This window comes from Pelophylax lessonae (assembly GCF_965119305.1).
Source record: "Pelophylax lessonae genome assembly, chromosome: 11".
Lineage (NCBI taxonomy): Eukaryota > Metazoa > Chordata > Amphibia > Anura > Ranidae > Pelophylax > Pelophylax lessonae.
Genome location: NC_138778.1, coordinates 142,067,496 through 142,094,322, shown reverse-complemented (window position 1 = coordinate 142,094,322; position 26,827 = coordinate 142,067,496). Strand labels below are relative to the sequence as shown.

The 26,827-nt window shown below is 45.8% G+C and overlaps 1 protein-coding gene across 1 annotated transcript in view; it reads left to right on the top strand.

Annotated features, from left to right (window-relative positions):
- Positions 1-10,866, top strand: part of TSEN54 (tRNA splicing endonuclease subunit 54) — a 73,463-nt gene extending 62,597 nt beyond the window's left edge. The window contains exon 11 of the mRNA XM_082271397.1: positions 10,553-10,866. Within this exon, the coding sequence (XP_082127523.1) occupies positions 10,553-10,703 (151 nt within the window). The 3' untranslated portion in view covers positions 10,704-10,866. The remainder of the gene's footprint in view (positions 1-10,552) is intronic.
- The last annotated feature ends 15,961 nt before the right edge of the window (positions 10,867-26,827 follow it).

Here is a 26,827-nt window from a genome sequence, read left to right as displayed (position 1 = left end):
CATATCCCACCCTCAAGGGGTGGTCCCCTCAGTCAATACCCTCCTACTTCCTGCAACCATATCTCAGTTTTAATGTCTAGCTTGTCAGGAGTGGCTGGCTCTCTCTGTGCTGGGACTTTCTGTCCCAGACTCTTTCTTCTTTTTTATATTTTGTTTGAGTTTTCTCTCTATCTTTACTTAGCTGTTATTTTTGTCAGCATTAGTTAGTTCTTCGGACGAAGAGGATCATGCGGACTGGGTCTCGGGCTGATCCCCCTGGTCGCAGGTCGTGGGTCAGTGGCTTCCCAGTCTGCCATCGAGCGTTCAGCCAGGTAACGCTCCTGGCACAGTGAACGACCCATCCCTGTTCGGTGCAGGGATGATTGGTGAGGTGGCTACCTCACCGGACGCTGTGCGGTTTCTTAACCTCCATTGTGTGCGTCTTGAATTGCGACTCTCCCTGCCTCATGTGCAGCGGCTTGTTCGCCTGTGCGGGTTCCCCACGCCATGTGAGGTAAGTGTATTTATGTGGGGACCTGTCTGTCTGGGAGGGTCTCAGTCTGGGACTGTGTAACCTGCCTTTAATCACACTGCTTGTCTCCCTATCTCTCGGCTGCATGCTGTGGGCTGCAAGGGGGGGGGGGGAGCTGTATGACACTGTGTGTGTCAGGCTGGGCAGTGTGAGAAGCTGTGTGCTGTGGGGCATGTTTTTTCTTGGCATGTTTGGGCATATACAGCGATCGCTGCGGCGATCTAACATGTATCCTTATATTGGGATGTAATGTGTGTGTTTTTATGCACTGTGGAGCGGCGTTTTCGGCGCCAAACGACGCCATTTTACCGGCGCCCGCTCCGGCCGCATGGTTTACATGCACGGCGGCCATTTTCTTGTAGCCTCCATAGGCTTACTTAGAGCGCCCTGGCAGCATCACTTCCTCTTTCCAGGAACACCGATCGAGGCAGCAGCAGCAGCGGGGTCTCCTCAGGTTTTATCCTTCTGTTCTTGCTATCCATTGCCTGTATTCAGTTTGTATATTCCCTGTGGGGGTCTCATTGTGCCGGAGTGTGGTGCGGTGGGCTGCGCTTGCCGCGCTTGCTAAAAGGGGGCAGTTAACCCTTGGTTGTCTGGCATTGCAGGGGCAATGGATTCTCAGGAGGGCAAGTTTCCTACAGTATTGGTGGAAAGCCAGGGGACCGCTGTTTCTCCCCCAGGGGGGGATTTAGCCGCTATTGTGGCTGGCCTTGCTGCCCAGGTGCAAATGCTGGTGGCTGCTCAATCTACTAAACGGCCCAGAGTTGCTCTGTCCTCTGATTCTGAGGGTGAAGGTGATGGGGCTGTTCTGGCAGGGACCTCCTTATCGGGGTCCCGCTCCTCTCTTGATCTAGTGGGGTCTGAGGTAGAGGCTGAAGTTGAGGGGGTTGATAATTCTCCCCCTGGCTCGCCTGAAGAGCTTGCAATCATGGATGAGTTGATTGCTTCCATTAAGCAGACGCTACGTTTGCAGGACGAAGTGTGTCCCCCCGCTGCCTTGGCGGCTTATGGGACGCAGAGGAAACGCAGGACGCCGCAGGTTTTTCCCTGCAATGCTGATTTTCAGCGCGCTGTTAAGGATCAATGGCGCGATCTGCGCAAGCCTTTTGCGGTACCAAGTAAATTCAAGCTGCGTTATCCTTTCTCGCCTGCCACTGATGAACGGTGGTGTGTGCCTCCGCCAGTGGATCATGCAATTGCGGTTTTGAACAAAGCCACTGCGATTCCTGCAGAGGGTTCCCCTGTTTTCCGTGATGCCACGGATAGGAGACTGGAGTCTCTTGCCCGTCATACTTATTCTGTTACGGGTTCTATGCTTAAGGCTCTGTTTGCTTCTCTCATGGCGGCCCAGGCGATCGCAAGTTGGACGCAGATGCTTAGGCGCGTCCTAGTGGCCGATTCGGCCTCGGCGGCGACCCTGGATATGGTGGATCAGATCCACCAGGGTGTCATGTATCTGTGTGATGCGGACCTGGACCTGATTCCGTTGGCTGCACGTGTGCACAGCGTGGCGGTGTTGTCTCGCCGTCTGGTTTGGTTGAAATGTTGGTCGGTGGACCAATCTTCACGTAAGACCTTAGCCAATCTGCCTTATGATGGGTCTCGCCTTTTTGGGGAGTCCCTGGATGTGTTGATTAAGGGGATCACCGGGGGTAAGAGCACTCTCTTGCCCCATTTCCCCAAGGCTAAGGGGGCTTCTGGGAAGAAGCATGCTAATTTTCGGCCCCCTCAGGGGTCCTTTCGTGCCTTTCGGCCGCACTACAAGGGCAAACCGTTCAAAGGCCAAGGCTCTCAGAAGAAGCCCTGGTCTGGGAAACAGAAGTCCGGCCAATCCGGACCTGCAGCCCATAACAGTTCGGCCTGAAGGGGCGCCCTCACCCAGTTTTGGGGTGGGGGGACGCTTGCTCGGTTTTCTTCAGCCCTGGTTGGCCCGTGTGCGGGACAGATGGGTTCTGGAAATCGTTCGATCTGGTTACAAGATCGAGTTTCTCTCTCGGCCGGAGAGCAGATTTTTTCCCTCAAATCTTCGACTGTCTCCAGAGCGCCTGCGGGATCTGCACCTGGCGGTGCGGGACCTGAGGGCTCAGGGAGTGGTGGTTCCGGTGCCTCATCGGGACAGATTTCGGGGGTTTTATTCCAATCTGTTCACCGTGCCCAGGAAGGAGGGCAAGGTTCGTCCGATTCTGGACTTGAAGGCTCTGAACCGCTCTGTGCGGGTTCGCAAGTTCCGCATGGAATCCCTGCGCTCGGTGGTGGCTGCCCTCGTTCCGGGGGAATTCATGGCCTCCATCGATTTGAAGGATGCGTACCTTCACATCCCCATATTCGATGGTCATCAGAGATACCTTTGATTTGCCATTGCGGAGGATCACTACCAGTTCGTGGCGTTGCCCTTTGGTCTCGCCTCGGCTCCGCGGGTCTTCACCAAGGTGCTTGCACCGGTTCTGGCATTATTGAGGGCCCAGGGCATTTCTGTCCTGGGGTATCTGGACGACATTCTGGTTCGGTCTGCGACCAGACAGAGTCTGGAGGAGGACCTGTCTGTCACAATGCAAACTCTGCAGGAGTTTGGTTGGACGATAAATGTTCCAAAGTCGACACTGAGTCCGTCGGTTCGTCTCCCCTATCTGGGAATGATACTGGACTCGGTGCAGGCGAAGGTCTTCCTGCCGGAAGACAAACTCAGGACTCTTCAGGAGGAAGTCAGGTCCCTCAGGGACGTTCCACACTCGTCTCTGCGGACGTGTATGAGGTGTCTGGGATTGATGGTCTCGGCCTTCGAGGCGATTCCTTTCGCGCAGTTTCACACGCGGGGTCTCCAAGCGGAGATCCTGTCCAGGTGGGACGGGCGACCTCAATCTCTGGATCTTCAGATCTCGTTGAGTCATCGCACCAGGGAAAACCTTCTGTGGTGGCTCCAGTCCCCGTTGGTGTCCGGGGGCAAGTCGTTTCGTCCGATCTCGTGGACGGTAATCACCACGGATGCCAGCCTGTCGGGCTGGGGTGGTGTTCTGGGCGTTCTGTCCGCCCAGGGGACCTGGTCGGAGGGGGAGTCTTCCCTCCCGATCAACATTCTGGAATTGCGTGCGATAAGGCTCTGTCTTCATCGCTGGACGGACCGGCTGCAGGGCTGCCCGGTTCGGGTGCAGACGGACAATGCCACGGCGGTGGCCTACATCAACCACCAAGGGGGCACCAGGAGTGCCCGAGCGGCTCGAGAAGTGGCCGACATTCTATCTTGGGCCGAGACTCATGTCCCGGCGATAACGGCGGTTCACATTCCGGGAGTGGAGAACTGGCAGGCGGACTATCTGAGTCGCCAGACCCTGGATCAGGGGGAATGGTCTCTCCACACGGCTGTCTTCCAGATGTTGTGCGCGAAGTGGGGTCTTCCAGATGTGGACCTGTTCGCGTCTCGCCTCAACTACAAGGTGAAGAGGTTCGTGGCAAGGACGCGCGACCCTCGGGCAGACGCGTCGGACGCGTTAGTGGCCCCGTGGCATCAGTACAGGCTGATGTACGCGTTTCCACCGATCCAGTTGCTGTCCAGGTTCCTTCGCAGGTTACACTCGGAACGCAGCACGGTGATTCTTGTGGCACCGGACTGGCCTCGCCGGTCCTGGTACGCAGACCTCGTGAATCTGGCGGTCGACGCCCCCTGGCGTCTGCCTCTTCGGGACGATCTACTGTCTCAAGGACCGATTTACCATCCTGCTTTACAGTCGCTGGCTTTGACGGCCTGGCTGTTGAGACCGAGGTCCTGAAGGAGAAGGGTCTCTCTCCAGAGGTCGTTCATACTTTGATCAACGCGAGGAAGTCTTCCTCGGGGAAGGTTTATTACCGTACTTGGAAGGCATATTTTGCCTGGTGTGAGTCCAGGGGGTTTTCACCCCGCACGTACTCGGTTTCCCGTGTGCTGTCTTTCCTTCAGACGGGTGTCGATCAGCGTTTGGCGCTGGCTACGATAAAGGGTCAGGTGTCTGCGCTGGCCGTTCTGTTTCAACGTCCCGTGGCTTCCAACTCCTTGGTTGGCACCTTTATTCAGGGTGTACGGCATCTGGTTCCTCCTAGGAGGGATCCTTTGCCCCCTTGGGACTTGAATCTCGTTCTATCTGTGTTACAACGTGCTCCTTTTGAACAGATCAGGGAGATCTCGTTGTCTATGTTGTCCAAAAAGGTCGCCTTTTTGGTGGCGATCACTTCGGCTCGCAGAGTGTCGGAACTGGCGGCTTTGTCCTGCAAGTCTCCGTACCTGGTTGTTCATTTGGATAAGGTGGTCTTGCGACCTAATCCTTCTTTTCTGCCGAAACGAGTTTCGGAATTCCATCTTAACGAGGATATTGTTTTGCCTTCGTTGTGCACGAAGCCTAAACATCCAAAGGAGATGAGATTACACTCTCTGGATGTTGTTCGGGCGATAAGGGTTTACCTTAAATCGACTGAGTCTTTTCGTAAGACGGACTCCTTGTTTGTTCTTCCAGAGGGTCCTCGGAAGGGCATGGCGGCTTCGGCCTCTACCATCGCCAAATGGATCAGGCAGACCATTGAACAGGCCTATGCCTTGCAGGGGAAGGTTCCCCCTGTGCCTGTGAAGGCGCACTCTACTAGATCTCTGAGTACGTCTTGGGCCTGCCGTCATGGGGCTTCTGTAGCCCAGGTGTGTAAGGCGGCGACTTGGTCGACCGTGCACACTTTCACAAAATTCAACAAAGTAGATGTTCAGGCATCGGCGGATGCTTCCTTTGGCCGCAAGGTTCTTAGTGCGGCTGTTCCCTAGGGTCCCTTGTGGGGACTCCTGGCTGTTGGGATAGTTTTTTGTATCCCCTGGGTTTTTTGTCTTTTCCTGGGTTGTTGCTCCTGTTGAGCACTTATTTTTGCTGTTGCCCAGCTGGTTTCCTTCTTTTGGTAAGGTTCCTTTCTTTGATGTGGAGACTGCGTTGCCTTTCGGCGCGGATGCGTTTCCCACCCCTCATGTTTGCACTGCTTTGGGACGTCCCCATATGTGACGAATATGAAGAGGCGGCGACTGTCGGAGGACGTAAGAGAAAACGGAATTTTTGTAAAATCTTACCTGTAAAATTCCTTTCTCTGAGTCCTCCGACAGTCGCCGCCCCCGCCCCTCTTTTGGGGTTTGAATGTATACTCTACTTCTATTCCACTAAAACTGAGATATGGTTGCAGGAAGTAGGAGGGTATTGACTGAGGGGACCACCCCTTGAGGGTGGGATATGTTAAAGCTTTATTGTTAACATATTCTGTTGCCTAGCTACTCCTTCGGAGCAAAGTCTAATACCCCATATGTGACGAATATGAAGAGGCGGCGACTGTCGGAGGACTCAGAGAAAGGAATTTTACAGGTAAGATTTTACAAAAATTCCGTTATTTCACTTTGCAGTGGTTGTCTATCTGTAACCTTTTAATGACCTGCCATCATTGCTGCCCAGACCAACTTTATCAGCTTCAGTAGGCATAAGTTAACTTTTCGATAAAGATGAGGCTAATTCGTAAACTAAAATAATTTTTACATATATTTTATAAGGACATAGAAGGCTGTTAATTGGTACACTCTTTTAATGCAAACTTGTTATAAGTTAACAAATGTTTTAAAATATTTGTATTATTAAAATATTGTTGTTCTGATTTATTTTGTTAATTTATTATTTTTGTTAATGTAATTGTGTCTGACAAATGCATTATTCAATAGATGGCACCGCAGATCCCACTTCAGGCATAAGGTGGCAGTGTTCATAGATGGCACCGCAGATCCCACTTCAGGCATAAGGTGGCAGTGTTCATCTGCAGGCTGAAGGCTTATTCTGCCATTAAAGTCTGTAGCCTGCTGACTGGTTGGTTTCCCATTCATCAGTTGGGACTGGAGTTGTTAAAGTGGAGCTCCACCCAAAAGGGCAAGCTCTGTTTTTTTGCACCCACCCCCCTCCACTGCCACATTTAGGGGAAAGCGGGTACCTGGCTTTTCCGCTCCCATTTCTGGGTAAGATAACCGATTGGCAATCTATGAAATTTCTGACCCCTCCTCCTTCCCTGCCCCGCCTTCTGGGACACAGAGGTCTCAGGAGACAGTGGGATCATTCAGAAAGCGCAGCGCGACTCGCGCATGCGCAAAAAGAAACCTGAAGGCTTCACTGCTGGTTTTCCTTACTTTCATTGCCACTGCCTGCACCCAAAGCCGATTGATGAATTGGCTAGGGGTGCCGACCATAGTGGGATTCCTGGACAGGTAAATGTCCTTATATTAAAAGTCAGCAGCTACCGTATTTGTAGCTGCTGACTTTTAATTTTTTGTTTTTTCCAGACTGGAGCTCCGCTTTAATGACAGCAGGGATTGAAAACCAACAGCTGCAATTTACTGGTGACTCTCAAGGGGAGGATGTTTTCCCAGCACAATGCCGCCTTAATATACAGATTGAGGGCAGGAAGGGGTTAAAGCCCAACTTTCAGATTAGTCCGCTCACACACATTAAAGTTTTGAACAATTTCCAGTGTACATTTTTAAATTCCAGGTGTCTTCTGCACTGTCACATGACAAGTAGGGTACTCTTACTTTTCTTCCTGCAGTGGATGAACCTCCGTGCTATAGGGAATGCAGATAAAGCATTTTTCTGTCAGTCCAGGCTGCTTGGTGACACCCCCAGGGAGTGTCTATGACAACCTGAGCTTACAGAAAGTAGGTTGAATGATGCTCTGCTTCATTTAACTGGCGTCCAGCTGAGGAGGATGAAGCTGCAGTGTGGAAAGGGCGAATAGTGTTTTTTTTTTTTTTTTCCCCACTGAAGACTCTTCTTTAACCACTTTAGCTCTGGAAGGTTTTACCCCCTTAATGACCAGGCCATTTTTTGCGATTCGGCACTGCGTTAGTTTAACGTAAAATTAAGCGGTCATGCGACGCTGTTACATACATAGTTACATAGTAGGTGAGGTTGAATAAAGACAATAGTCCATCCAGTTCAACCTGTGTAGGTGTGTGTGACTGTAATCATCTAACATAGCCCTTTATCTCCTGATCCTTGAGATGTAAGTCTAAGAGTCTTTTGAAAGTCACCATACTACCCGCAGAAACCACCTCTTGTGGTAGACAATTCCACAATCTTGTAGCCCTAACAGTAAAGAACCCCCCACGTTGCCTGAGGTTAAAACGCTTCTCCTCTAATCGCATTGTATGTCCTCGAGTCCTCATGCAATTCCTTCGAATGAACAGCTTTTTTTCTAAGCTGAGATCCCCATTAAGATATTTATAAATTGCTATCATGTCCCCTCTCAGACGTCTCTTCTCCAGGGAAAATAAATCGAGCGATTGCAGCCGCTCTTCATAGGAAAGGTCCTCCATTCCCCTAATTAGTTTAGTTGCCCTTCTCTGGACTCTCTCCAGCTCCAACACATCCCTCCTGAGGACTGGCGACCAGAACTGGACAGAATACTCCAGATGCGGTCGGACCAGAGTTTTATAAAGTGGAAGGATTATAGTCTTATCTCTGGAATACATCCCTTTCTTTATGCATGCTAATATTCTGTTGGCTTTGGAAGCTGCCGCTTGGCATTGCATGCTGTTGCCTAATCTATCATCAACCAAGACTCCCAGATCTTTCTCCATTTTTGAGTCCCCCAAGGGTTCCCCTCCTAACATGTATTGTGTTTTTATGTTTTTGGTCCCCAAGTGCAAAACCTTACACTTCTCCACATTAAACCTCATTTGCCATGTCGTTGCCCACTCCGTAATTTTGTCCAGGTCATTCTGTAGGATATCTGCTTCATGCTGTGCAGTTATTGCCCTGGCCAATTTTGTGTCATCTGCAAAAATTGATAACGAACTACTGATCCCGTCCTCAATGCTGTTTATGAATAAATTGAACAAGGTTGGTCCCAGGACTGAGCCCTGGGGCACCCCGCTTACTACCTCAGCCCAGTCTGAGTATGCGATGTTTATTACCACCCTTTGGACACGGCCTTTTAGCCAGTTCCGTATCCAAGAGCAAACCCTGCTGTCGATACCTGCAGACCTTATTTTATAAATTAAGCGCTTGTGGGAAACTGTATCAAACGCCTTAGCGAAATCCAAGTACACCACATCCACTGGTCTGCCCCTATCTAGCTCACAGCTCACTTCCTCGTAGAATGCTAAGAGATTGGTTTGACAAGAACGCCCATTTGTAAACCCGTGTTGGTTACTACTGATGATGTTGTTGTCTTTAGCATACTCTACGATATAGTCCCTTATCATCCCCTCCAGAAGTTTACATACTATTGATGTCAAACTGACAGGCCTATAATTTCCCGGGATATGTCTCTGGCCCTTTTTGAATATCGGAATCACGTTAGCCTTCCTCCAATCCCCTGGTACATCTCCTGTCCTAATACTGTCAGCAAAGATTAGGAACAGTGGTCTAGATATAACCATACTGAGTTCCTTGAGCACTCTCGGATGTACGCCATCCGGGCCCGGTGATTTGTTTGTGTTAAGTTTATCCAGTCTTTCCCTGATTTCCCCCTCTGTTAGCCATAGTGGCAAGTCCTGTGTATTACTACTAACCATACAGTCATGGTCAGTGTACCCCTCCTTTTCCTGCTGTATCCTAATACAATTGATGTCCTTTTTTTCCCCACAAATAGAGCTTTCTTTTGGTGGTGTTTGATCACCTCTGCGGTTTTTAGATTTTGCACTATAAAAAAAAAAGAGCGACAATTTTGAAAAAAAAAAAAAAACCGCCATATTTTTTACTTTCTGCTATAAAACATTCCCAATAAAAAAATTAAAAAAATCTCATTTTTTTTATCAGTTTAGGCCAATTTGTATTCTGCTACATATTTTTAGTAAAAAAATCCCAAAAAGCGTATTTCAATTGTTTTGCGCAAAAGTTATAGCGTTTAAAAACTACTGGATAGATTTTTGGACTTTTTATTTATTTTTTATTAGTAATGGTGGCAATCAGCGACTTTTTTGCAGGACTGTGACATTACGGCGGACAGATCGGACCCCTAACTGACATTTTTAACACTTTTTGGGGACCAGTGACATTAATACAGTAATCAGTGCTAAATAATATGCACTGTTACTGTATAAATGACACTGGCAGGGAAGGGGTTAACACTGGGTGATCAAAGGGGTTAAATATTTAGTATGCCTAAAGCCTCGTACACACTCGTAGAAATTCGGCTGGGAATTTTTGTCCGACGACCGATCCGCTGATTTTCGGCTTGTTAGTATGATGCTTCCGACAACTGACTCCAGAATTTTTTTCGGCCGAAAAGTCGATGTGCAGACTATAAAATTTTTGTCCTCCTTTAAAACACGTCCGATTTTCGAGCAGTCAGTACAGATTTTGACAGGGAAAAATCTTATGAGCAAGACTAGGCATGCTCAGAGACGAAAGAACACAAAGAAAACAAACCAACACATGACATCACTTCTGAAGTAGAATTCTGTCGTGCGGGAAAATTTGTGTGCAGTCTAGGCACATTCCAACCAACAAAACACCACTCCGGACAAAAGACGGACGACCGGTCAGCGGAAATTCGTTGCGTGTGTACTAGGCTTTAAGTGCTTGCTCACTGTGTATGGGAAGTGTTCTGTGACAGGCACAGAGAGATGGGGGTTTTAGCTTAGCTGAAACTGCTGATCTCTCCCTGCCTGTCTTGACAGAAGATCCGCCTGCTTTGTTTACATAAGCAGGCGGGTCTTCGTCAGTTTCCCTGATGATCGCGGGAGGGCAGCAGCCCACCTCCCACTGTGTCTAAACATAGCGGGAGCGCGGCTCTGGCGGCACGTGAGCGCCGCCGAAACCATTTGCACAAAATCACGTAATACTATGTGATTTTGTGCAGCCGATCCGCCCTGCTGCAGTAATGCTATGGTGTGGGCGGTCTGCAAGAGGTTAATACAGTAACAAAAATATGGAATAATAACTGTGTAAAAGTAACATTCAAAGTGGCAACACAATAGTAACCTAAATGATGCGTTTAATGAAAATACTCAATACTTCCTCTGTTATTACTTAGTTCAGTTAATAGTGATTGTCCTTCTTCTAGCTTTGATGAGCAGATTCCCACTCTGCTGACGCTGAAGAGCCTGGCCTATCAAAGCGGAGATGTACCTGCGGTGTTTGCTCTGGTGGATTGTGGAGAAGTGGCCTTTTACACTTTCAAAGACTTTCAGCTGCCTGTGGATGTATATCCTTGAAGAAGACCAACTGCTGAGCATGTACACAGAGCCATGCATTCAGATGAATTTGGGAATAAATGTCATTGATATATTTTTCTTGAACTTTTACAGAATGAAACAAAATGCAAACATGCTTGTTTTAGTAAAATGACTTATTTTATTAAATACAAAATTGTAAAACTATAAACTGAAAAACTTCTACATTTTCTTAGTGTATGCTAAACTTGCATGCAAAATAACTCTCACAACTGACTGTCTAATATAGAATAATAAAGGGTATGTAAACCCTAACCGAGAACAACCAAGTGAAAGTATTTTCTTATATCTGTTTGATAAATGCAAGAAAAATACCTGCTGATCCCACCAGAAATCCAGTGCGCTCCTGACTTGATGATTCTACCTGTGCTGCACTCCAATCTCTGTGATACCAGCCTTACCCAGTTTTCTCTGAACTACACAACACCCCCCCCCCCTAAATGTTATTTAATTGAGGAACTGGAGAGAGGTTTTAGGATAGAGCAGCCTAGGGTGAAAATGCTATTTTCTACACTAAGCATGGTCACCCTGTCCTGTCAGAAGTGTGTCACTGGGAGTGTCATCAGATGAAAATAAAGAAAAGGAATGCAGACCCCCACATCCATGGAGTTTTGTTCTTGGGTTTGAATACACTTTGTCACTATGTAATAGACTGTGTCTTTTTATATTATCTTTAACTACTTCTGGACCTGAAGATTTTCCCCCATAACGACCAGACCATTTTTTGCAATTTGGCAATGCGTTCTTTTAACAGACAATTGTGCGGTCGTGCGATGCTGTACCCAAATAAAATTGATATTCTTTTTCCCCACAAATAGAGCTTTCTTTTGGTGGTATTTGATCACCTGTGCGATTTAGATTTTTTGCGCTATAAAAAAAAAAAAATGAGCCACAATTTTGAAAAAAAAAAAAAAAACATTATTTTTCACTTTCTGCTATATAACATTCCCAAAAAATGAAAGAAAAAATGTTTTCAGCAATTTAGGCCAATTTGTTTTCTGCTACATATTTTTGGTAAACAAAATCCCAATAAGCGTATTTTGATTGGTTTGCGCAAAAGTTATCGCATCTACAATCTAGGGGAAAGATTTGTCATTTTTATTTAATTATTTTTTACTAGTAATGGCGGTGATCAGCAATTTTTAGCGGGGCTGCGACGTTACAGATCGGACCCCTGACACTTTTGGGGGGACCAGTTACGTTACTATAGTTAACCAGTGCTACAAATATGCACTGTTGCTGTAATAATGACACTGGCAGGGAAGGGGTTAACCCAGGGCCCATCAAAGGGTTAAATGTGAGCCTAGGGGGTGTTTTCTAAATAGGAGGAACCCAGGAGCTTTGCATTGATACCTGGGAGAACACCGGTCTGCTGCGTTTACAACAGCAGAGCACTGTTCCCTCTTCACGGGGAGCGATTGCGGGTGCCCAGCAGCAACCGCAGCTGCTGGCCCCGTGCATCGGCTTCCCCGCTAGCGGGTGGATGCGCGCCCCCCAGGATCGCTCACAGGAGCCACCATACAGGTACAGCGCCCTAGTGGGAACCTGCCAACCTGCTGTCATATATAGGTGGCGGCTGGTCGGCAAGTAGTTAAAGGGTTAGTTCATCTTTTCAGAAAAAAATTAAACTGTAAATTAATATCAGACACTTTCACCACCCCCTGGTCCCTGTTGTGTGTACACTTACCTCACAGCTGGTGCAGCAGTCCAGGGATTTGAAATCCTTGCTCTTCTCCATTTTCTTTTTGAAATAAAACCAGAACAAATCAGAGCAATGCTCTGTCCCAGTGCTGGCCAATCAGAATTGCTCTGATCCATCCTTGGAAGCACTGAGGAAAGAGGGGAGAAGAGCAGGGATCTCAAATCCCCCCCAACTGCACCAGCTTCATGAGCACTGACCCCCCTCATCACCCATGGAGGTAGGTACAGGTGGGCCTGGAGGGCAGGAAGGATATAGAGTGTTAGTTCACTTTTTTATTTTTTCCAGAAAAGGTGAACTTACAGTTTATTTTATCAGATGGAGCAATTACAATAGGAAACAGACAGTTACAGGCTCTGTTCACACTCAAAAACGCTCAACAAGCAAAATCCCATTTATTTCAATGGCCCCTGTTCACATGTGAGCATTCTGTCCCTTGTAGCAAAACGCCAAAATCGCTCCAAAAAGCTACTTTTCAGGCAAAATTGTGCATTTTGACCCCATAGCTTAACATGAACGTTTTTTCATGTATTTTCCGCTCAGACTTCAGCACTCCACACCTTTTTCAGCAGCACCCCACACCTTTTAGTTGAAAAACACTGGATAAAAGCTGCAAAAATGTGCAATTTCTTCAAAAAAATGCTTGAGAACGCAACATCCAGGTGTGAATGTAGCTTAACCACTTGCCTACAGGAGACTTTCACCCCCTTCCTATCCAGGCCAATTTTCAGCTTTCAGCGCTGTCACACTTTGAATGACAATTGCGCGGTCATGCTACACTGTATACCCATATGAAATTTTTTTCACACAAATAGAACTTTCTTTTGGTGGTATTTAATCACCTCTGGGTTTTTTATTTCTTACAAAAAAAAAGAAAAAAGTCAGAAAATTTTGAAAAAAAAAAAAAAGTTTTCTTATTTTCTGTGAGTAAATTTTGAAAATAAATAAATTTTTCTCCTTCAATGATGTGCGCTGATGAGGCGGCACTGATGGGCACTGATAGGCTGCACTGATGAGGTGGCACTTATGGGCACTGATGAGGAGGTACTAATATGCCGCACTGATAGGCGGCACTGATGAGCACTGATAGATGGCACTGCTGGGCACTGAGAGGCGGCACTGAGAGGCATCACTGATGGGCACTGACGGGTGGCACTGATGGACACTGACGGGTGGCACTGATGGGCAGCACCATCAGTGCCCACACTCAGTGCCCATTGTGCTGCTAGTCAGTGCCTAGATGAGCAGGCACTGACTGGCAGCACTATGGGTGCTGATGGCATTTTTTTTTTTTTTTACCTCTTGTGAAATCAGGGCACTGGTGATCAGTGCCCTGATTACATTCCTCTGTGTCCCCTTCGGCTCTCCTCTTCCTCACACTGCAGTCTCTGTGTGAGGAAGGAGCGCTGGCGATGAGAGATGATCTCATATGCTTACATATGAGATCATCTCTCATTGGATGGTCCAATCACATGGTAAATGGCCGCTGCGATTGGCCATTCACCACGATCTGTGATTGGCCGTGTCCGAGGGACACGGCCGACACAGATTTTTCCCGATGCGCGCCCGCGGGAGCGCGCGGGGAGCCTGTCACTGGGAGGCCGTATAAAGACGGCCTCCCGGAAATTAGAGCCCGCGCTGTACCTGTCTTTCGGCTATAGCGCGGGCGGCAGGAAGTTAAATGTTTCTATCTGTACAGAGGTTTTTTTTTTTTGTTTTAATAAAAAAACAAAACTTTTACAGTTCCTGCATTGGTGACATTTACTGTATCCTTTCCCTTTATCATGCCTCTGCACCCTCCACAACTAATTTAGTAACAAGGCAATTAACCTAGTTGCATGCTTAATTCTACAACATTTTACAATGATATAAAAAGGTGTTTCTGCACCTGCTGTATAACTCCAGAAACGGTTTTGAGTTGCATTAAAAAAAAAAAAACCTGGAGCAAAGAAAAGCTTTGAAAGATTTCTAATAGCAGCCAAGAACATTCCATGATTCATTCTCTTTTGTGATGGTCGGAGAGTGAATGCAAAAGATTTAAATTGAAATCCAGATCTGACTATTTCATATATATATATATATGTGTGTGTATATGTATGTCTATATACATACACCCACCCACACCATATTACCAAAAGTATTAAGATGCTTGCCTTTACACGCACATGAACTTTAATGGCACCCCAGTTTAGTCTGTAGGGTTCAATCTTAGCCCACCCTTTGCAGCTATAACAGCTTCAACTCTTCTGGGAAGGCTGTCCACAATGTTTAGGAGTGTGTCTATAGCAATGTTTGACCATTCTTCCAGAAGCGCATTTTTGAGGTCAGGCAGTGATGTGAACGAGAAGGCCTGGCTCGCAGTCTCTGCTCTAATTCACCCCAAAGGTGTTCTATCCATTTGAGGTCAGGACACTATGCAGGCCAGTCACGATCCTCCAAACCAAACTTGTGTTTAAAAAATGTCTTAATGGACCTTGCTTTGTGCACTGGTGTGCAGTTATGTTGGAACAGGAAGGGGACATCCTCAAACTGTTCCCACAAGTCTGATGCCTTAAGAGTTCCCTTTACTGGAACTAAGGGGCCAAGCTCAACCTCTGAAAAACAACCCCATACCATAATACCCCTCCACCAAATGATTTGGACCAGTGCACCAAGCAAGGTCCATAAAGACATGGATGAGCGAGTTTGGGGTGGAGGAACTTGATTTGAACATGGAGTCCTGACCTCAAACCAATAGAACATCTTTGGGATGAATTAGAGCAGAGAATTTGAGCCAGGCCTTCTCGTCCACATCAGTGCCTGACCTCACAAATGCACTTCTGGAAGAATGGTCAAACATTCCCATAGACACACTCCTAAACCTTGTGCACAGACTTCCCAGAGGAGTTGAAGCTGTTATAGCTGCAAAGTGTGGGACAACTCAGTATTGAACCCTACGGACTAAGACTGGGATGCCATTAAAGTACATGTGTGTGTAAAGACAGGCGTCCCAATACTTTTACATTCACTTTGAAAACACATCAGATCTCGATGGTGAAAAATATCATGCTGGATATCTATACTGGTATGGACTGGGTAATGTGTTAGGATCTATACTGGTATGGTCTGGGTAATGTGTTAGGATCTATACTGGTATGGACTGGGTAATGTGTTAGGATCTATACTGGTATGGACTGGGTAATGTGTTAGGATCTATACTGGTATGGTCTGGGTAATGTGTTAGGATCTATACTGGTCTGGTCTGGGTAATGTGTTAGGATCTATACCTTTTATGGACTGGGTAATGTGTTAGGATCTATACTGGTATGGACTGGGTAATGTGTGTGGATCTATACTGGTATGGACTGGGTAATGTGTTAGGATCTATACTGGTATGGACTGGGTAATGTGTTAGGATCTATACTGGTATGGACTGGGTAATGTGTTAGGATCTATACTGGTATGGACTGGGTAATGTGTTAGGATCTATACTGGTATGGACTGGGTAATGTGTTAGGAAGGAAAGGATGTCACATCATTTGATGGAAATTAAAATTATCATGCTACAGAGGGCTGAATTCCAAGACACCCCGAAAATCAAAGTGAAAAAATGATGCAGCAGGCTAGTCCATGTTGCTAAAAATTCATAGCAGCAACTCAAAATGGTACTCAGTAGTTTGTATGGCCCCCCACATGCTTGTATGCATGCCTTGTATCATCGGGGCATGCTCCTAATGAGCCGACGAATGGTGTCCTGGGGTATTTCCTCCTAGATCTGGACCAGGGCATCACTGAGCTCCTGAAAAGACTGAGGTGCAACCTGGTGGCGTCAGATGGACAGAAACGTAATGTCCCAGAGGTGTTCTATTGGATTTAGGTCAGGCGAACGTGGGGGCCATTTAACCACTTTACCACCGGAGGATTTTGCTGTCTTACGTCCAGGCCACTTTTTGCGATTCGGCACTGTGCGACTTTAACTGACAATTGCGCGGTCATGCAACGCCGTACCCAAACAAAATTTACGTCCTTTTTCCCCACAGAGCTTTCTTTTGGTGGTATTTGATCACCGGTGCGATTTTTATTTTTTGCGATATTAATTAAAAAAAGCAACAATTTTGAAAAAATAAAATTTTTCTGCTTTGACAGTTAAAAAATGTCCAATATATTCAATTTTTGTCATATATTTAGGCCAAAATGTATTTAGCTACATGTCTTTGACAAAAAAATTCTCAATGAGCGTATTTTTAACCGCTTTATGACCGGAAGCTTTTACCCCATTCCTGACCAGGCCATATTTTGCGATTCGGCACTGCGTTAATTTAACGGACAATTGCGCGGTCGTGCAACACTGTACCCAAATTACATTTATTTCCTTTTTTTCCCCACAAATAGAGCTTTCTTTTGGTGGTATTTGATCACCTGTGCGATTTTTACTTTTTGCGCTATAAACAAAAAAAGAGCGACAATTTTGAAAAAATAACAATATTTTTCACTTTTTTATATGAAATTCCCCCCCCCAAAAAAATGTAAAAATCTAAATTTTTTATCATTTTAGGCCAATTTGTTTTCTGCTACATATTTTTGGTAAAAAAAATCGCAATAAGCGTATTTTGATTGGTTTGCGCAAAAGTTATTGCGTTTACTAACTAAGGGAAAGATTTTTGTCATTTTTGGTGTTTTTTTTTTTTTAACGAGTAATGGCGGCGATCTGCAATTTATTTTGCAGGACTGCGACATTGCGGCGGACAGATCGGACCCTTGACTGACATTTTTGACACTTTTGGGGGTACCAGTGACATTACTACAGTAATCAGTGCTATACATATGCACTGTTACTGTAAAAATTACACTGGCAGGGAAATGGTTCATTTTTACTGGAGAGGTAGGGGTTAATGTATGCCTGGTGCTTACTGACGTGTGTGGGGGGAGGTGACTGAGTGACACAGGGACAGATCGCAGGTTGAGCTATGCTGAACCCTGCAATCTGACCCTGCCTGTCACTTAGGAGATCCGCCCGCTTTGTTTACACAAGCGGGCAGATTTCCACACAAGATCCCCGACGATCGGGGAAGAGCGGCAGTGATCACCGCCGCTCCTCCCCTGGCCCGACTTCCGCTGTAACTGAATACAGCGGGAGCGAGCCTCCGGCGGCGCGCGCGTGCCGCCCACAAGGGGAGGAGTCCAGCGACGTAGGTCTAAGTCGCCGGACGATAATGAGCCACATTGCCGTTGCAGTAGCAGCAATGTGAGCGGGGGTAAAGTGGTTAATGGTATCAGTTCCTTCATCCTCCAAGAACTGGCTGCATACTCTCGCCACATGAGGCCGGGCATTGTTGTGCACCAAGTTGAACCCAGGACCTACAGCACCAGCATAGGGTCTGACAATGGGTCCAAGGATTTCTTCCCTATATCTAATGGCAGTCAGGGTGCCATTGTCTAGCCTGTAGAGGTCTTTGTGTTCCTCCATGGATATGCCTTCCCAGACCATCACTGACCCACCACCAAACCGGTCATGCTGAACAATTTTACAGGCAGCATAACGTTCTTCAGACCCTTTCACTTCTGTCACATGTGCTCAGAACCTGGTCTCATCTGTGAAAAGCACAGAGCGCCAGTGCTGGACCTGCCAATTCTGGTGTTCAATGGCAAATGCCAGTTGAGCTCCACAGTGCCGGGCAGTGAGCACAGGGTCCACTAGAGGATGTTGGGCCCTCAGGCCACCCTCATGAAGTCTGTTTCTGATTGTTTGGTCAGGAACATTCACACCAGTGGCCTGCTGGAGGTCATTTTGTAGGGCTCTGGCAGTGTTCCTCCTGTTCCTCCTTCCACAAAGGAGCAGATACTGGTCCTGCTGATTGGTTAAAAACCTTCTGCGGCCCTGTGCAGCTCTCCTAGAGTAATTATCTACTGGAATCTCTTCCATGCTCTTGAGAATGTGGTGGGAGACAGAAAATCTTCTGGCAATGGCACACAATAATGTGCTCTCCTGGAGGAGTTGGACTGCCTGTGCAACCATAGGGTCCAGGTGTCGCCTCATGCTACCAGTAGTGACACTGACCCTAGCCAAATGCAAAACGAATGAAAAACAGTCAGAAAAGATGAGTAGGGAAAACAATTTCAGTGGCCTCCACCTGTAAAACCATTCTTGTTTTGGAGGTTGTCTCATTGTTGCCCATTTAGTACCCCTTTTGTTAATTTCATTACCACCAAAGCAGCTGAAACTGATTAGAATAAATTAAACTTCAAACAGTGCTGCGCCATAAATATATGAATAAACCATATAGTGCAATATTACAAATCTAAATGGTGAAATGATACTCAAAGTGAAAAAAATAATCCCATGATCAAGTGCCCAAATTAGAGTCTCTCATAAGTATATCTTGATAGAATTAGTCAACATGATGATCCACCATCCAGTGCAAACAAACAATAATTTGCTAGTGCTCTCCTCCTCCTGTGCAATCAAGCCGCTCACCTCATATTTTGACCCCTGTGGTACCAGTGGGTCAAAATCAACGGTTCCCCTCTGGGGACAAGTGATAGATCCGGTAATTCTCTGTGGCTTAATCTCCTTTCAGCCAACTCTATTACCAGTCGTTACCTCGTTACCAGTCGCCGGTATATAAGGGAACAATAGAATGGCAGAATCTAGTGCTCTCTATTAGATTAAAATGTATTGTACTGTAAAAAAAATGATCAAATACTCACACGTGTGGCATTTAAGCAGTGCAGGCTAATCCGACATGAATTATAAGTATCTCTTCAGCTGAGATGGCCGCGATGTGACATCAGCACGTAGGCCCCGCCCCCTATATGCGTTACGTTAGGGCATAGACTTCTTCAGTAGGGGTAGGGTAGGTAAAGACGTCACTCTGCTCTTTAAATAATCTAGACTAGATCAACGGCACCGCATCCCTTTGGTCTCAATCACACTCAGGCAGCATATTCAGCCGCCCATCACTGGAAAATGTCTGGAAATGGCATGGCGAGAGGAAGGAATCACCAAAAGAAATATACTGGGGACACCACTTAAAAAAAAATAAATAAATACGTAAACAATAATTGCAGACATGGATAACTATACTCTCAGCTAGCACCTTAATTGCGGAGCATACCTGCTCACCAATTCACATCAGGGCCACCTTTACAGAAAAAAAATTGACAAATCACAAAATTATTAAAATAACAGGTTACAGAATAGGATGCACCCCCCTAACCCATTATTGAAATTTAGAATAAACAATTAATTTGTAAAATGTAGAATAGATCGTTCCATATTACAGTGGATAAAGATAAAATAATTTGTCACTAATAAAGTAGTTGAGATCAAAGTCAACATTGAGGCCTCTAGGTGAAAGGACCTTGGCCTTGAAAATCCAAAAGGATTCTGTCATGGACTTGCAATAGTGTTTGGCAAGCTTACCTGTCCCTTCATGTCTGTATTAGAGGTCATACTGCACTTCTGGTTCCTTTTTATCACCTCTACTTCCTGTTCCTGCCCCACCCCAGGTCATCACAGGAAGTCTATATTAACCAGTGCACTGCAGGTCTGCTTTGCTGTTCAACAGTGTTTGTTTCCTGTTTGCCGTGTGCTTGATCTACGTTTTCTGTGTACCGACTTTGGCTTGTCTCTGACTATTCCTGTTTGCCTGTTACCCTGACCTTTGGCCTGTCCCTTGGTTACCCTTGTCTGCCTGTTACCCCGACCTCGGCTTACCCATCACCATTCCGTGTGTCCTGAGTGGCTGCTTCCCTTCTCTCCCTACGGAGCGTGACCTGGGGGACCCCAGGGGCCGCGACCTGGGCCCAGCTGCAGCCAAGTCCATCCTCACCACTAGAGGCTCTGGTGAACACCTGCTGGGTCTTAGACTCTGCGCCCTGGGGAATCTTGGGCTCACGTTCCGGTCCATCCGCAGCAGTCTGCTATCGGGTCCACTACCTTGCGCTGCGCCCCTGCCTCCAACAGGGTGCAGTGGTCACCTGGCCACAGGTGACCTGACAGATTCTCTTCTGCTCAATTGCCAAAAAGAAAAAGTAGAAAGACATTGGAGGGGAGGGAACTATATAAGGCAATTGAGCAGAAGAGAAACCTCTTGGATTTTCGAGGCCAAGGTCCTTTCACATAGAAGCCTAAATGTGGACTTTGATCTCCACTGCTTTATTAGTGACAAATGATTTTATCCTTATCCATTGTAATATGAAATGATCTTTTTTACTTTTTTTTATACAAATTAATTGTTTATTTTAAATTTCAAAAATGGGTTAGGGGGTGCGTCCTATTCTGTACCTTTGATCTTATTTTAATAATTTTGTGATTTGTAATTTTTTTCTGTAAAAGTGACCGTGATGTGTATTGGTATGAGCGGGTATGCTCTGCAATTAAGATGCTAGCTGGAAGTATAGTTATCCACGTCTGAAATTATTGTTTACATATTTTATTTTTATTTAAGTGGTGTCCCCAGTATATTTCTTTTGGTGATCCCTTTCTCTCGCTACGCCATTTCCCGAATTTTTCCAGTGATGGGCGGCTGATTATGCTGCCTGAGTGTGATTGAGAGGTGGGGTCGTTGATCTAACCTAGATTATTTAAAGAGTAGAGTGACGTCTTTACCCCACCCCTACTGAAGAAGTCTACGATCTGACGAAACGCATATAGGGGCAGAGCCTATCGCTCACGTCACATCGCAGCCATCTCAACTGAAGAGATACTTATGTTTTATGCCGGATTAGCCCGCACTGTCTAAGTGACACACTTGTGAGTGTTTGATTGTTTTTTTTATAGTACAATAAATTTTAATCTAATAGAAAGCACTAGATTCTGCTATTCTATTGTTCCCTTATATACCGGTGACTGGTATTGAGGCTCATAGAGTTGGCTGAAAGGAGATTAAGCCACAGAGAATTATCGGATCTATGACTTGTCCCCAGAGGGGAACCTCTGATTTTGACCCACTGGTACCACAGGGGCCAAAATATGAGGTGAGGGGCTTGACTGCACAGGTGGAGGAGAGAACTAGCACATTATTGTTTGTTTGCACTGGATGGTGGATCATCATGTTGATTAATTCTATCAAGATATACTTATGATATATGGACTCTAATTTGGGCACTTGATCGTGGGATTAATTTTTTTCACTTTGAGTATCATTTCACCATTTAGATTTGTAATATTTCACTATATGGTTTATTCATATATTTATGGCGCAGCACTGTTTGAAGTTTCATTCATGTTTTTAGTGTAGTGAAAACACTGTGTCAGTGACAGCTGCCATTCATAACTATTTGCACATTTTATGTTCACATTGGTTTTGCGCTGGTTTACTTTTGGTATTGAAACTGATTAACAACCCCCTCTGCTACTTAACGGACCAGACTAATATCCCTGGAGTTTAATTGACTTGATGCTATACTCTGATTAAGAAGTGTTCCTTTATTTTTTTTGAGCAGTGTATATATATATATATATTGTAAGGGATTAGCTCGGTGGCGGGTGTGGATGACCCCTTGGGGGGTGCGTTTTCCCAGAGAGGTAGCCGACAAGTGCTTGCAAACAAACAGTGTGGTTTATTAAATGGTGTTTTCTTCACCAGGCTGTATGCAGCAAAACATCCAAAATAAAATAAAACAGAAAATAAATCCTTGCCTCTGTGGGCGGCTACCTTCTCACAACTGGAACCTGCCTAAGTGTCTGTCTCCAACCTACCGTCGGGCAGACTTCCTTGTCCTACAGCGGACACTCAATAGTCCTTTTATAATAGCTTCACAGGGCAACACAGTCCTTTTGTTTCTTTCACATCAACAGTTCGTCTTCTCACCTTTGAGACGTATTCACCCTTGGTTACCGTCCCGGGCACACATCACTCCGGGGGGTCTTCTCCCAGGCCCACACATCCTGTCGGGAGGCACACGCTGACTGTCCTCCTGCTCCCAGCCCACATGGCTTCAGGACACAGCTTCTGGAGGCAGCAAATGCATAGACTTTCTTTGGACCAATTATAGAGGCCTTAATTTCCTCATTCTGAACAGCTGAAGGCCTTTCAACTTCTTTACACCTTCCTGCTGCCTTTGGCAGCCGACACCCTATAGTAATTACTGAACTTTTCAAAGCAGGTGGGAATGTGTCTCCTCTCAGTGACTACATTCCCAGATTTACCTGACTTCCTGTCACATACCCCCCCCTCTTGTTTCAACCCTAGGGTTGGGACACATATTTCCAGGCACGCATGTGTCAGGCACTGCTGACTCACTGATAAGCCTCTTATTATCCTCAAGCTTCCGGATGAAACTGTTTCTGTCATCTTCATTGACAGTTTTCTCATAAATGCCACACAGTTTGTCTTTAATCTCATATACACATTCTTCAACTGCATTTTTGGCATCATTTTGCTCCTTCTCGTTTCTGTCATCTTCATTGACAGCTTTCTCATAAATGTCAGACAGCTTGTCCCTCATAACCGTCTGTCCAATCCACCATGGAGGACCGTGATCCATAGGTAACTCAATTTTGCTAGTCTTAAAGTCTTCAACATTCTTAAGACGCCTCTCTCTGCAATCAACAAATGATTTCCACAACACTTTGAGAACCTCTGCTTCACTTAGCTTTGTTCCAAGAACTGTCTGTACTTTATCAACTTTCCTTCCATCATCATATGGGTCAAAGGCAACAACACAGTTGAACCCAGCGATCTGGGTGGTATCCATTATAGACCTCCTCTCTGCATCAGTGAAGAAGCATGGAACTGCAACACATTCTTTTACAGGTTTCTTCAATGCACTTTCTGCTGAACTATTTGACCGCTCAAGGTCACCTAGTTCTTTTTCTCTATCTGAATTCCACATGGAATGCATCTCAAGATCACGATCAAACTTCTGCCACCCGTCTTTCACCAGTTCCATTTTGGAAACACTCCCTGAAAGGCACTTATTCATTTGCTTCACGTTTTCACCAACAGCCTTAGTTTTCTCCACTAGGTTTTCAGCCTGAACTGAGAAATCACCACATTTCTTACTCAGCTCCTTTGTTTGCTGAAGTTCTAATGATACATTTTCCAATGCTTGAAGTTTTTGAAGGAACGGTTTATTCCAAAGGGGTGATTCAAGCCACATGTCATCACATTTCTGAGGCTCACTCAGGACAGACCCCAAAACACTGATCCTTTTAAAAACTGCATCAGGCACACTATCCCCTCTTTGGGACAGATCCTCTGTTGCCTGGAATTCCTCTTCCAGTTCCTGCAACGGAATCTTCATCTCTTCTACTTGCTGTTCTAAGGCTCGCTTAGACTTTTCTAGCTCCTGAACGCTTTTCACAACATCATCCTTGGAGCTGACCAATTCTTCCATTTCTGTACGCAGCTGTTTGTTAACACTTTCTAGTTTAGCCTTACACTCTAGAGCTTCCTCCAAAGAGCGAGCCAAGAACAGGGCTTTGCTCTCGTTATCACGCACCTCCGTTTCTGCACGTGCGCGTTCTTCTTCATATTTTGCAGACACAGTCTTCAGTTCACCAAGCATCTGATCAAACTTCTTTTTCACATCTTCAACACACTGTAATGAACCAACGCTTTCTTCCATGCGTTTTTTCATATCCGCTATCTGAGCTTGCAATGTTGCGACTTGCTCTGATAGGTTTTTCTTTGCTTCCTCCTCCTCTTTTAATTGTTCCAGGAAGCCATTTTTCTCATCTTCCATTTGTTTGAGCTTTGTGCTAAAACTCAGCCTTTGACACCTCTCCTCCTGTAAGAGTTCCTGCGTGTCTTGCAGCTGCGATTCCAAGATAGAAAAATCTTCCGCAATTTCTCTAGATTTGCTGTCTGCTTGAGAAAGCTGATTTGTAACATTGTCCAGCTCAACCTGCAGTCGGTTTGCCTTCTCTGACAGCTTAGCACACAATCGGTCACCTTCTGACACCTTCACTTGCGATTCCAGAAGCTGTGCCTCTACTTTTTCCCTCTTATGTTCACAATCTCCTTTTCCCTGCATAAGAGCCTTCACCTCATTGGCTAGTTTCTGGGAATGAGACTGTAATTCTGCCACACAGGCTTCTTTCTCCTTTAACTGCTGCTGGAAACGTTGGGCTTCCCCTTTCCAACTTTCACAGTCCGCACGCCATTCATCTACCACATTGCTCAAAGTAGTGAGCTCATACACAGTACTCAGTAATTTAGCCTCTCTTTCACTTTTCTCTTTGTCGCTGAGAGACAATGTCGCTTTCAGAGCAACATTCTGTTCCTGCGACTCCTGCAGGTCTATTTTTGTAGCTCCCAAAGACTGAAGACTTTTTTCCAGCTGATTACGCAACTCCAACATATCAGCCATACTTTGCTTCTGCAAAGTCTGAATTTCACTTTCCTTTTCCATGAGGATGGTATCTTTCTCCATTATAGCCTCTCTGCGTTTTTGCAACTCGACCAAAAGAAGAGCAGTGGATTCTTCCCACTGTAACACATGAGACTTGAGTAGTTCATTCATTTCCTGCAAGTTTCTATGCTCCATTTTAAGCAATTCCAAGGCTTGTTCCTTTTCTTCCATTTTCCGTTGCAAGGCATCCAACTCAGCCCTGCACACATACTCGGTTTCCTCCAAACCGATGGCCTCCATTGGCTGCTGGCGTCTCTGTTTCCAGCCTGCCATGCTCTCTTGATGAGCCTTTTGTTGAGCTGCAAAGCTCTGCTGAAAATCCGCATTTGCCTGCTGTTGAGCTGCATTTGCTTGCTGTTGAGCTGCATTTGATATAATCAGATGTTTCAACATCTCCTCCATTTTGAGTTTACTTTTCATCTGAGCACACTGCGTCTCCATAGCAGTTTCATCAGTGTTGCTAGGGACAACAACCTTCCTCTTTAGTAGACTCTCTTTAGGCATGGATGGGGCTGGTTCAGACGGCAACATCCCCTCCATCCATAGAATCCGGTCTCTCATTTCATCTATCTTTGCATTTTTCAGGCGTTTGGACCGCCCCATCTTCAATAACTCCACAAACAAATTTTTCACAGTCCAGCAAACAATTTTCAGACCACTGTCTCTTCAACACATGTAGTTTTTCTCTCTCTTGCAGGATCTCTTTTCCTGCGCACACAGTTTGTGCAGTCACTTGCACCAGACACAACAAAGTTCATCAAAAAATTTTGAGACCCCTGTCTCTTTAAAACACTTTTTTTTTTTTTTTTTTCTGTCAGGATCTTCTCTCCTGCACACATAGATTGTGCAATCTCATGCACCAGATAAAGTTCATCAAACATTTGCACTTCCTTGCAGGGATCTCTGCTTATGCCCGCATCCTCCACCATATGTAAGGGATTAGCTCGGTGGCGGGTGTGGATGACCCCTTGGGGGGTGCGTTTTCCCAGAGAGGTAGCCGACAAGTGCTTGCAAACAAACAGTGTGGTTTATTAAATGGTGTTTTCTTCACCAGGCTGTATGCAGCAAAACATCCAAAATAAAATAAAACAGAAAATAAATCCTTGCCTCTGTGGGCGGCTACCTTCTCACAACTGGAACCTGCCTAAGTGTCTGTCTCCAACCTACCGTCGGGCAGACTTCCTTGTCCTACAGCGGACACTCAATAGTCCTTTTATAATAGCTTCACAGGGCAACACAGTCCTTTTGTTTCTTTCACATCAACAGTTCGTCTTCTCACCTTTGAGACGTATTCACCCTTGGTTACCGTCCCGGGCACACATCACTCCGGGGGGTCTTCTCCCAGGCCCACACATCCTGTCGGGAGGCACACGCTGACTGTCCTCCTGCTCCCAGCCCACATGGCTTCAGGACACAGCTTCTGGAGGCAGCAAATGCATAGACTTTCTTTGGACCAATTATAGAGGCCTTAATTTCCTCATTCTGAACAGCTGAAGGCCTTTCAACTTCTTTACACCTTCCTGCTGCCTTTGGCAGCCGACACCCTATAGTAATTACTGAACTTTTCAAAGCAGGTGGGAATGTGTCTCCTCTCAGTGACTACATTCCCAGATTTACCTGACTTCCTGTCACAATATATATATATATATATATACACAGTGCCTTGCGAAAGTATTCGGCCCCCTTGAACTTTGCGAACTTTTGCCACATTTCAGGCTTCAAACATAAAGATATAAAACTGTCATTTTTTCGTGAAGAATCAACAAGTGGGACACAACAAGTGGGACACAATCATGAAGTGGAACGAAATTTATTGGATATTTCAAGCTTTTTTAACAAATAAAAAACTGAAAAATTGGGCGTGCAAAATTATTCAGCCCCTATACTTTCAGTGCAGCAAACTCTCTCCACAAGTTCAGTGAGGATCTCTGAATGATCCAATATTGACCTAAATGACTAATGATGATAAATAGAATCCACCTGTGTGTAATCAAGTCTCTGTATAAATGCACCTGCACTGTGATAGTCTCAGAGGTCCGTTTAAAGCGCAGAGAGCATCATGAAGAAC